Genomic DNA, 12,440 nt, shown 5'->3' on the forward strand with positions numbered 1-12,440 from the left:
GTCTCAATAGTATAACGGAAAGCGGATATAAACAATATACCAAAGTAGGGGGATATATTTGATCTTTTTCCCATAATTGAAACATAATACTATCGTCTATTAACTTAGTAGATATTATGATGATAATATATAGCATGCCTTCTTCACACAAGGAAATGATAATGTCAACTAGTAGATGACAAGTACACAAATTGACCAAGTGCATATGCAGTTATATGATAATATTCTAGCAAAACCTTAGACTTATTAGGAAATCCAGATATTAATTGATTGGAATGCTCTCTTTATTAACATTGTCGTTCCACAAGCATGTCTCCTCATCAAGTAATGGTACTAGCCCTATTAGTTACAACATGCCTGGTTGTGGCATCCATCTTTTATTTAATCTGTATAGCATGTCGCTTGCATCACGAAGCTATTCGCCGGCGTGTCGCCAGGTTTTTGGCCGGGGCACCATCGGCGTCGCCTCAGGTTTCCTCCGTGATAATTTCTCTACCTACTTCTGGCCTTGATGACTGCACGATTCAGTCATACCCAAAGGTAAGCCGAAGGCAGATTCAGGACGGATTCTATGAGTTCAACTCAACAGATTATTTTTAGTTCAAACTATATATACATAAGCAAAAATAAAATTAGAAAATATATATATATATATATATATATATAAAATCGCACTCATTGTGAACTTATCGTCTTTGGATTTTAAATTTGCCTTTGTAGGTAGTCCTTGGTGAAAGCCGACGGCTTCCGGGGCTTAACGCGGTAACTTGCCCGATATGTCTAGTTGAGTACAGTGGTGGAGAGTCAGTGAGGCTCATTCCTTTGTGTGAACATAGCTTCCATGCCGACTGTGTTGATGAGTGGTTGAAGATAAAGGCCACCTGCCCTGTTTGCCGAAATTCTCCACATCTTTAGATTGTGTTAATACTGAACTGTTACCTGATTCTTTTGGTAGCTACTCTACTCATTTTCTTGTTTTGTGTTCTAGGGTTGTTTCTTAAATTTGTTGTGTGCGGAATGAATGTTCTTATTCATTTAGCTATCATGTTTTCTATAGGTTGGTTTCGAGGGGGTTCTTTTCAGATGGGAAGGAAACTTGAATCATTTTATATTACTTTCAATAAAGCCAAGAATTTTATTGTTCTCGCTGAGATCAAAAGGGGAAATACTTTACCAGCAATTGAAAAATGTTGTACAACACAAAGATTTTAGTAGAGTGGTAATTACTCCTTCATGGTTAACCAGAGATCTCGGGTACGGAGTCGCCTTTAGGAGGGAATGTCTTACTCCTAACGTGTAACTTTCCGGCGCCATAAAAATTTAAAAATAAAAATAAAAAGAAAGAGAAGAGAATCGAACCAACGCAATCCACTTTTTCATACTTAAAGGATGTTTTATGTTCAGCAGTATTTATAAAGGATCAAAATATTCCTATTCCTATACTTCAAAGGGACTGTCCTGGTTTTTGGCTCTATTGCTGTCAGTGACATCAAAAAGGGAAATATCTAAACACCACAGCTTTAGCAACTATTAAACGTATATAAGAATTTTTCGTAATATCTGTCTCACACAATGCGTAGTACTAGACAATGTCATACAACATAATTACACCTAAGGGAAATTACCGAGTGACATCCACACCAGATAAAGACAGAACAATGTAAGCAAGGGAAGTCGGCCAAAATGGATGCGTAACTTCAGGACTCATATTGTCAACTCTTTTGAGATTGAGATGCTTGAATTGTAGAGCATGTTTAATAATTGACAAGGTCTGTCCCCCACCTTTTGCATCCCTTAGGATCTGCCATGAGATCGAAAAGCAAAAAAATATTCTCTTCTGATTAAGGTATAAAGTATCAAAGGAAAGAGCAGCAACTGTTTGTAGTACTTGCTCCAAGTACTTATCACAAAAGATAAAAGAGACATCATGCTTGAAATGAATTCTAATCATATACCACTACACTGTCGAAATCCTGAATGAACTGAAGCTAGTAGAGAGTCATCTGTAAAACAAAATTCTTGTACATTTCTCTGGAAAATGATTTCCAATGGTAACACTAGTATAACAAAGTTGAACCCCTAAATTCTAACAAGACTTGTCAACTTCAATGAGGTTACAATATGTCGATCCTACAAGCGGAACAAAATCTACACAACTTTTTTCCTACCAATCACCTTTGGCGTCATTGAAGAGGGTTGCTGCGGCTAAATCATGACTTCACATCTTACATTCAATAACTGAAAGCTAAGGACCAAGATGTGACCATTTACTAACAAAATTTGTAGAGCTAGTGCACGAGAGCCCCGTTCTAAAGTCAGGATAAGAACGACCAGCAACACGCCAGCCCTCGCCACTGTTTCTTGCATCACCACTTCTCAGTCTTCTTTCTGCTTAATATTCAAGGGGTTAAAAATCAGCATCTTTCAACGAAAATTCTTTAGAGAAAAAGAACCTCCAAAATAATGTTGAGAAGTATAATGCAATGACGAAGTTTAGAAATGTTTCACCAAAAAAAGTTTACCGAAATAGGCAGGGAATACAAAGTACTCCAATTAGTCGGAGCATCATTTGTCGCCACACAAATACAATGTACTCACACGGCCTTCATTTATTTGATCTAATTCATATGTGGCTATTTGAAAAAGATAAAAACAACTATAGAGAGGAAAAAACTATACAATTTTTTTTAATAATTAAACTCAAATAATTATTTTGTAAGTGCTTCAGCTTCTATTCCGTGTTCATGCTGCAATTTTTTGTGTCTTATTGGCAAGAAGGCAGCATCCATTTTACATTTCATTCACCATAGGCATCTTTTGCCTCAGACGACATTTCAAAGTATTTATGAATGGCTTAAAGTACATCAAAATACATGCAAAAGTCAATAATACCACTAGAACAAGCTAGAGAAACTGGGCTCTAACGGCACATGGAGAAGCAGACTTGACAAAAATATAATAAGCAAAAACCAGCTAAACACAAAGTAAAATACTATGATTCGAATGAACTTCTCCAAACCATGAGTTTGAGGTATCCTTAGAACCAACTAAAATATTACCTTTGATAATGCGGTGAAGATGGCCGATCAGGAGAAGACCGTTGCACAGAGACTGCATGAAATCTCTGTTCCTCAAATGCTCCCCTTAGTTGACTTCCATCACCTGGATGGACTTGTTTGTTTACACCTGAGAAACCTACTGGACCCACAGATCCGAACTCAACCTGTTCTCCATGTGAATTGTAAGTAGAATTATGGTCAAACGGATAAAACATTACAACAGGAGGGACACCAGGTCCATTTGAAGACACTGCACTTGGGTTCATTGACGTTAAAGGATACATGCCATGCACCATACTGGGAAGCACACTTGGGCTTGAGTTTGCATGCAATGGACCATTTTGAGACGGATATGAAGGGAAGGAATCGTGTCTATGAGAGTTCCATGATCTGTCAGTTCGGCTCTCACTGGATGCTGGTCGATCCAATCTTGAGTTTAATTTCTCAGATTGGCTGCGGTTGTAGTTGCGCCAACCGGCACGGGATTTCGAATTCGCATTCCAGTTACCCTCTCTGTCACCATAGTTATCATTTCTGTCATGGTTGTAATTCCCCCTTCTTGTACCGGAAGAGTGACGATCCCTGACCGAAGCCTTCTGAAGTAATAGTCAAATTGCAAAGATAAAATATCCACTAGAAATGACAGTACCACACATCTTAGTAGAAAGGATCTTATACGGCAAAATAGAAGAGTAATCACTGAAGAGACATGAAATCCAGTTTCATCAACTAGAGAGACCAGGCCAGGGTAATGTGTCTGAGATTCATGGACATAGAATAGGCAAACGGCTCATTGGACCCCTCGGCATAAATTGAAAAACATGGTAAAGCAAAGCGGAGTGAGTCTTCACTTACAAAAATATACTCTCTTAAAACTCGGGACAAGCATAGCCTTTTCTTTTTTTTAAAATTAAGTAAACTAGGTACAATGTTTAAATTATTGTTCGACATTGAGATGCTTTTATTGATCTAAAGTCGATCTCGAGGATCTGAAGAAGAAAAAGGCTAATATAGACAAGTGAAGACAAAGATGTGCAAGAATTCTGCATGCATTTTATATAATAATGTAGTCCTATACCCGTCTCCAACCACACATTCTAGGATCAAACATACAATGGAATAGAGCAATATCAATCAACAAACAGGAATTTTGAGCAGATTTCTTACTGGATTTGGCAAGTATGTCCCAGTCCCGCTACGATATCTCGGCATCTCAGCTACATAATGTTGAAGCATATTGGGAGGTCGATTTGAAACAGATTGTAGCGGTGAGATGGGTAATATACGAGGACCACAGCTCATCAATTGAGTAAAAAGGCTCATGCTCGCTGACATCGGTCTTCCAGGACCATCCCACGGGAAATGGCCTTTTAAGTATGCAGGCGGTACCATAACAGGAGAAGGATAAACATGAGGCCCAGGCCTGGGATCTTGGCAAAACCGTCCATACTGTAAATTTTGCCAATGACTAGCAAAGTCACTGTTAAGTATATCAGACTTATGTTTATTATTTTCATTTTCACTGTGGTCAAGTCCCTCAGAAGGATCAAGGTTCTGGCCTAAATCACGATTGGGAAAGCATTCTTCTCTTCCGAAGTGGCCGGTTGATACATCAGGAGTTCCAGACTCAGGTGGAATATTATATATTGGAAGCATTGTAAGAAAGGGAACTGGTGGCCCGGTGGGATAAAATGCAATAACCCCAGAATTATCCGTCATTCTTTGCTGAGAACCAGGCCTTATGAGCATTGGTGCAATGGGCACTATTGGGTCAGATCCACTTGTCTGAGCACCTTCATATTCAGGCATATGTTGCCTTGCAATGTGCATGGAAATAATGCCCTGGCTACTCTCAGACATTTCGGTACCCAAGTTTGAAACAGAGTTCCAATCCTGATCATCTTCCACGGCTTGGTTAGATTTATGGTCAGACATCATCTTAACTTTTCTGTAACCAGTAGTTGGCTCAGCATCACCTGTTTTATTTCCCCGTCTTCCCCTTGTTGACTTTGTACTTTTAGTAGAAGACCCATCCCAAGAACTCTCAGAAGAGGTTTTGCTGTGAGCAGCGGATGAGAACCTTGAACTTGCCAATCTTTCTTCAGCGTAAACATCGGTCATTCTTATGTTATCCTGAAACTGAATATCATCAGAATGTTCTTCCTTGATTGGCCCATGTTTTTCCTTTGTATGCTTCTGCTGAGCTCTATTACTGGAGCCAGTCGCCCAAGATGAAGGAACAAAATTAGAACCTGACTCGACTGCATGTGTTTTATCATCAGATTGAGGTATTTCATAATTTCCGTTTTGTAGGTCAAATTCAACGTTAGAACCTGCATCTGGCTCCTGCCAGAAATCTTTGATTGCCTCGCCTGAGTTCATATCCGTAGAACTAAAATTTTCACTATTCCGGTCAATTGAATCTTCAGAAGCTGGACTCAACCCAAGGCCTGGGAAGTAATGATTTAAGTGGGGCGAAATCATACCATGAGGAAATTGCACATTGGAAAATGCAGGAGGAAAATTAGTGGGAACCAATCCTGGAATATTTCGTTGATTATATCCCATAGAAGCCAGAATGGAGGGCGAGATAGGGAAAGGCAGTTGGGCTGCAGCCCAATTAAATGGCAAGTGAACCTGACCATTAAAACCATGGACCGAAGTAGATGCCATCAGATTCACAAGATCTTGCTCATCCTGATGCATCATCCCCTGTGTACTACAAAGCTCTTCATTTGGAGCATCTAATCCCGCATCTCGGCTAAAGCTATTTGATCTACTGTTGGAGTCAGCAACGGCTTCGAGACTTTGATGAGATGGAAAATGTCTGATCGATGAAGTGTCAGATCGACCATTCTGGCTTGCTAAATTTTCAGATCCTTGATTCTTCCTCCAGTTACTGCTGTCCTGCCTCAATGGAGTAGGTTGCATTTTTGCAGACTCCTGAGCTTTTCCACGCCTTCCTTGAGCAGTAGTAACTTCACCATACATGTCAGTCAGCTCAGGACTAGACCGTGTTCTAGAAAAAACAAACCTACCCTGTGTATCAATTCCTATTTGATCAGATTTCAAATTTCTCTCTTTTTTCTTTTGATCAGATACCCTTGAGGTGCTCAAATTCCCATGGTTCTTTTGGGCGGTATCATTCATTCTAGAGAAGCTTCCAGATAAATGAATACCATGTTGAGAGGAAACAATAGGTGATTGAGTTCCTTCCACCTCAAAATCACGACCAGAAGATTTTCCATTCACCTTTTTCCCACTAGAGTTGACCCTAAAATACTCGGAGTCGGGTAGGTCATCCGGTGTTGAAAATCTCAGGCGCAACAACTCGGGCCCTGGTGCATCAGGCCTTTGGCCACTACCATGTCTGTCCAGCGTATTCATAAAGAACTGATTTACTTCATGAATTAGATCTTCTTTGGGGCAGTCCAGTAATCTTGCCAGTCTTTTGGCACCAAAGCCAAATGCACTCCGTATCCTATAGAAATTACCTGCCAACAGTATGAATCATATCCCCATGAAGCAGCAAAAGATATCATGCTAAGAATCCCATTCAAAATTAGTCAACAGAAGAACTGAGCAAATACTGTTTATAACGGCTAAGAATGTAAACAGTCTCACAATAGTAAGAGCGTCTCAAGATTTTCAACATCCAAAATTAGTCAACAGAAGTTTGTCTGCGACTACCGACTAACCAATAGAATTGTAACTTTTTGTTCTTCAAAGGCACCAACATACATTTCTAGAGACCCCGTACAATGCCCGAGTTACAAACGTTTCACTTAAATACACTAAATATCAGATAGGAATAAGTCGTTTCATAAAAATGGTCAGATAGAAATAAGATTTATAAACCAAGAAAAATAAAATCAAGAGAACAACAGAAATGCAACTAAATATAAGTAAATCCTCATAAGCTAAGACCACCATATGCCTAAAAAAAACAAAATTACAGAAACCACTTTGAACAACAAGGAATAACTAACGCCAAGGAATGTCATTAAAAAACTTTCAAAGTTTGAATACCTTTACTCACACTGCGGCCAAGGTTGTTGTTTACTCGTAAAGGATCAATCACATTAAAATGTTTAGAAACGAATGGTTGTCCTTGGTTTTCCTGGCCAACAGGGAAAACAGCATATACGGAGCTACAGGCCTCAAGAAACAATTTGCTGAGAAGCAATTCTCCCTCATCTTTTCGAGGAGGTTCCGCTGCATTTTTCCAACTATACTTAAGCTAACAGATAAACTCAGATCAAAGTAAAGGAAAACAAAACGAAAAATTGGCTCTTCAACATATTTGTACCAGTGACATCAGGAAGAGAACTAATCGACACAGGCCCCCACAAGCTAACACAAAAGTTGTCCCAATCAAAGTTGCTGAAGAACTCCAAGAAGCGATATAGAACCTGCAAGTATAAATACAAAACCTTAAAGGATAGAGATGATGAATGCAACATTAAGAACATTTAAACAAAAGAAAAAATAAAAAAAAGTTACAAGTTAGTAACCTCAAGTGGCCCAGCAAACGAATTGTTGAACATGTGAAATATGTAAAGAACTAAGGTCTCCAAGGCATAAGTTGAAATAAGACCGTGATGAGCACCCAATATACGGCTCTCATAATAACACCAGGCCTTAATCAAAATAATGCTGCGCTTGAACAAGTGATTCTGGTTTATCAGGTGATCGACCTACAAAAGATGAACACGTAAAGTAAAGATCTTCTTTCCCTTTCCTCAGGACTCAATACTCATCTTGTTTCTTTGTTGGTTTAGACTTTAGTCTGTTATTTAAAAAATAGTACTTTGCATGGTATGTTAAAGTTATGAGCATATCATAAAATATCAGGTTTTTTAGGATAAAAAAAGAAACTGCACACCTCCTCAAGGAAGCAAAGGGTACACAAACCCCCTAGCTGATTGAAAGAAATGTCAACCACGATGTTTTCAACTAAGCATTTTATTAACTTTACCTGCAATAGAAAAGGGACAAGAACAACGATGAGTGAGTGCAGAGCAAAATAAAGTTACAACTGAAGAAATGTCAAGTATAACAACCAAGAATACAAGCGGCAGTTACCTTCTCTAAGCCTTATAATAAGACAACAATATAAATAAATTATTGATTACTCATGTTAAATATTAGCTACTAATTCAAATGACATTTCCGTAAATTATGTAAAAATAGTCTCTTTCCCAACACTATAATATCCTCATTAGCCAAGTTCAATCCCAGATACAAGTGTAAACTGAGGCAATAACTTAAAACTTGCAAAAACATCACAGCAACCAACATGCTATCCCCATGAGAAAAGTTTCTAAGGCTCAAGAAATAGCGTCAAGTTATCACAAGAAGATGAAGCTTACATCAGAAAAAACTGAATTACATCAAGAGTATCCTTTTATCAGCTCTAGCCAGACAGACTGACAAGCAGAACAAAGGGAAAGAGAATATGTCCTTAAACTAAGGCTTACATAAAAAATAAAAAAATATTGAAAAAAAAAAAGAAGAAAAAATGACGTTTGCTTCTATTCTCAAAGTTCAGAAGAAACTGAGAAAATATGATTATCATGATAAACTTCATTCCTTCGAGGCCCAAAAAAATGCAGATAAAATTCAGGCCCCAAAAAAAACAACAAAAGAAACTATTTTCACCTCATCTGTTGTTTTCAGAATTGGACAAACAACCTGAATGGAGCTCTCTAGATTTAGAAAAATACTCCAACATACTCTCACTCAGTCAGCAGGGTTATGTTGCAATTGCTGCAGAAACTAAGAGCACATTGCATTCAAAGTCTAAAGTAAATGGTGGTTGTGTAGAGGACATACTTCAGCTTGAATGTACTGAACCTCCTTGACACGAAATTCAGCATTTTCATTTTTCTCTTCCTCCTCTAACATATCCCGAACCTGATAAGCCCATGTATCTTTCAAAGTTTGGTTATTACTGAAGGCAGTTAAATCAATGTCTCCATCAGGAAGATAAGTCTTCAATGGTACTGAACCAAAAGTGAAAACCTGGAAAGAGCAAGTTGATCCCCAAAAAAAAAAAAATTTAGCAGTGAAAAGCCTCATATTAGCAATCCACAACAGAGGGCTTGCATATTTATCTTTTTCTTTCAGCAATAAAAGTAAGAGGACGAAGTACTGTACGGAAACTCTAAGTAATCCTTTCTTTACCAAGAAAAGCTTACACCAGAATGAATGACATAGTCAACTGCACTATAAACACTAATGCTAGAGATTCACTTTATAACCATAACAATAATCACTTTCACTCGTCAATGAGATACAACAATGTTCGTTATGCTATACTTAGTCAGTTGATCACGATTATTCCATGCTTTTATTGATTACACCGCTATATTGTTAAGTTTTGAACGCTCCAAACCAGCAGTCCACCCAGATTTTTTACACCACATCCACTGCACCCCACACGGCAAATATTTGCGCTTTCCCACTTCAGAACTCATTGAGCTTCATCAATGAGCTATTGTTTCTATAATATACTCCACTTACTTGACTCTTCAGATCAGAAATAAAGGAAAATGAAATATCCTCAGTCGATTGGAATCTTTCTTTTTTTTCGTGACGTGGTGTCCGGGCCAACTTGCGTGCACCTTAACAATTCCACCGGTACCTGCTAGGCTGCTACCTCCCACTGGCACAGGTACCGAGCAACTCTGCGCATCAAGACTTGGGCAAATGAGAAGAAATCACCCAGTGCTTTTTGCCTCTACTAGAATTTGAAACTAAGATCGCATGATTCTCCTCCTACTTCATTGACTATTAGGTCACGCCCCACACCATTGAAATCTTATATGTGCTAGGACAAAAGAATAACACATAAGACAACTCTTATTTACTCTCTCAGCTTCAGGTAGCATAATTTGCTTCGCAAAGCAGAATAACGTGCTCTAATTATTTGAACAAAATATTAAGTCATTTCAAAAGTTAAAATAGGTTTATATTGGCCATACTTTCAACCATTGCATACTCAAGTACCAACGTCATTGAAAACATCTACGAATTCAATTTTTTACATGTTCGTAGAGGTAACTAAGTCATATCAAAACAGATCAGCCAAAGATTGCATATGGAACTTCTATACAGCTATTTTACCAGAATGTAGCAACACAACCACCATAATTTCAAAGATTGTATTCTGAGGCGCCAAACAAAAGGGTATCCAGGATTTGAACTTTACGGATTCGAGATTCTCGGACAACAACCTCGAGTGCTGGTATTTGGTTTCAAATTTTACTGTTCGTACATATTTAGCGAATTTTTTAAATATATATAAAGTATGGGCCAAAGCTACTAGATTCTGCCGAACCCGTATAGTTCATTCAACATTCGCTCCTGGTGCTAAAGTCATTGAAAATAATTGAGAATTCATTTTTACATTTTTATAGAGGTAACTAGGTCATATATCAGAATGGATCAGCCAAAGACGGCATATGAAACTTAGATAAAACTTATACCATTAGGAAAATTTCAAGACAACCTGACAAGGGAAGCACTTCATGATGAGGCGTTGGACGTAATCAGCAACAGCATTTCTGCGCTCCTCAGACGGCTGGTTAGGCTGAATGCAGCCAATTAACTCAGCAGTCCTTTCCTCAGCCCTTGACCATCTCTCCGAGTCAAGGGCTCGGATCATCGGTTCTGATTCTGCATTGGGCAATAGCCCGTTCGGACATAGCCCACTTGGCTCTGCCCATCCCTCATGTTCTCCCATACACCACTATTACTTGTTTTAACCCAATAAAATCTTGAATTGCTCTCTTTTATCACCTTTATTATGAAATCCAATATCAAAAAATCAACCTTTCAGCTAAACTAGCAACCCCACTAACCAGTTATGTCAAATACAATAGTACAATCTAAATTCCAGTAAAACCCCAACAATACAGTAACCATGAACTTTAATACCAACTGCAATACAACCATTAATCAAATTCAACAATAATTTTTTTTGCAATATGCTCCTATATAAGAAATAAAAAGCCATTCTTTACACACACACACACAAAAAAAAAATCAAATAGCAGAAGGAAAAAAAAAGGAAACCTAAAAGTTTAAAATAGAAAGTTGTGATAGCACTTCTTGATCAAGTGATTTAAATGACGACGTATTAGATTTTTTTTTTTAAATCTAATAAAAAAAAGAACCCAGAAATTTCTTCTCGTTTCTATGTAATATAAATGATAAAGATGGAATTTTGAATTATTATTTCAAGAAGATTATGAGGATCTTGAAAATCCAGGGAAAAAAAACAAAGAAAAATAACTAGAAATAAGAGGGGGTGTGGGAAATGGCAAGCAAAAATTGAAGTCCGTGTTTGTGTGTCTGTGTATGTGTATGTGTATGTGAGAGAGAATCAAGAATTCAAGAAAGATGGAGGAATTGGCATTGACGTTTTTTGAAGATATAAGAGGATTTGATTTTATGATATACAGTATGTTGTTGTTCTGGAAAAATAATAGGGAAGGAAGATATGTTTTTCTTTCTTGTTCTTTTTTTATTTTGTTTTTTATTTTTATTTTGTGGTTTTTTTGGATTTTTAATCAAAAACTGAAACTTATATGGCAATGAGTTATGGGGATGTGAAGATATTTGCTTATGATAATGTGATCTAGCTATTTAAATTGCAAATAACTACTACAATTATTGATATAGTTTTTAGTGTATGTATTATTTAATTAAGTATACTGTGAGGAAGATTTCCAAAGTTGCACCTTCACTCTTGGGCCACCATCATGCCCTAGACGGTGGGATCTGGCTTGGGCCTTAACCTGATTATAAAGGTAAAAATTGTACGGTTCATTTAATCTGTATCCATTTTTTAAATTTTTTTTAACTAGTATTCAAAATTTAAACAACTTCAAACTTTTTTCTCCAACTCCTCCTCCTCCTTCTCCTTCTTCGCGTGAGAGTGATTTTATGCTGTTTGTAAATATATTTTAAGGTAGTTTATGATGTTTTATAGTATTGAACTGTTGTGGCGCTTTATTTTTGCTACTACTTAGGGTTTCTTCTTCTTCTTTTTCTTAATTCCCTTGATGATATTTGGAGGTTATATTTCAAGTTTGAGCTCATTTGGAGTAGATTTAGGTGTTAAATCGTATACTAGATTGTTAAAATTTGAATAACAAATTTCTGTTTATGGGCAATTTGCATTTCATGCCTATTTAACCTTAAGTGCAAAAAAATATTGGTTGCACTTCAGACCTATTTGGCCTTAAGTGCATCTGAAGTGCAATTTTTTCACTTCAGACTTATTGGCATTAAGTACATGAAACCATTGGTTGCACTTTAGACCTATTTGGCCTTAAGTGCATCCAAAGTGTAATTTTTTCACTTCAGACTAAT

The 12,440-nt window shown here is 37.5% G+C and overlaps 1 protein-coding gene and 1 long non-coding RNA gene across 2 annotated transcripts; one reads left to right on the forward strand and one right to left on the reverse strand.

Annotated features, from left to right (window-relative positions):
- The first annotated feature begins 271 nt into the window (after nucleotides 1-271).
- Nucleotides 272-1,034, forward strand: LOC104221042 (uncharacterized). Its single transcript, XR_011401884.1, has 2 exons — nucleotides 272-540; nucleotides 721-1,034. It is a non-coding gene; the product is annotated as an uncharacterized lncRNA (long non-coding RNA).
- An 894-nt stretch (nucleotides 1,035-1,928) lies between these two features.
- On the reverse strand, nucleotides 1,929-11,602 carry LOC104221043 (uncharacterized). Its single transcript, XM_009772019.2, has 9 exons — nucleotides 10,573-11,602; nucleotides 8,895-9,083; nucleotides 7,945-8,037; nucleotides 7,574-7,756; nucleotides 7,369-7,471; nucleotides 7,089-7,274; nucleotides 4,227-6,553; nucleotides 3,060-3,655; nucleotides 1,929-2,388 (listed from the first exon to the last, which is right to left on the reverse strand). Exons 1-9 carry the CDS (start codon nucleotides 10,804-10,806, stop codon nucleotides 2,367-2,369), a joined length of 3,933 nt encoding a protein of 1,310 aa, XP_009770321.1. The 5' UTR covers nucleotides 10,807-11,602; the 3' UTR covers nucleotides 1,929-2,366.
- Between the last annotated feature and the right edge of the window lie 838 nt (nucleotides 11,603-12,440).

This window comes from Nicotiana sylvestris, chromosome 8 (genome assembly GCF_000393655.2).
Source record: "Nicotiana sylvestris chromosome 8, ASM39365v2, whole genome shotgun sequence".
NCBI lineage: Eukaryota > Viridiplantae > Streptophyta > Magnoliopsida > Solanales > Solanaceae > Nicotiana > Nicotiana sylvestris.

Bases quoted from the DNA above. Each gene is read 5' to 3' on its own strand.
- LOC104221043 (XM_009772019.2), bottom strand. From the start codon at position 10,806: ATGGGAGAACATGAGGGATGGGCAGAGCCAAGTGGGCTATGTCCGAAC. The intron at 7,472-7,573 runs GTTACTAACTTG...TTATACTTGCAG, and splicing joins CGTTTGCTGGGCCACTTGAG to GTTCTATATCGCTTCTTGGA. The intron at 2,389-3,059 runs GTAATATTTTAG...AATATTAAGCAG, and splicing joins TCTTCACCGCATTATCAAAG to AAAGAAGACTGAGAAGTGGT.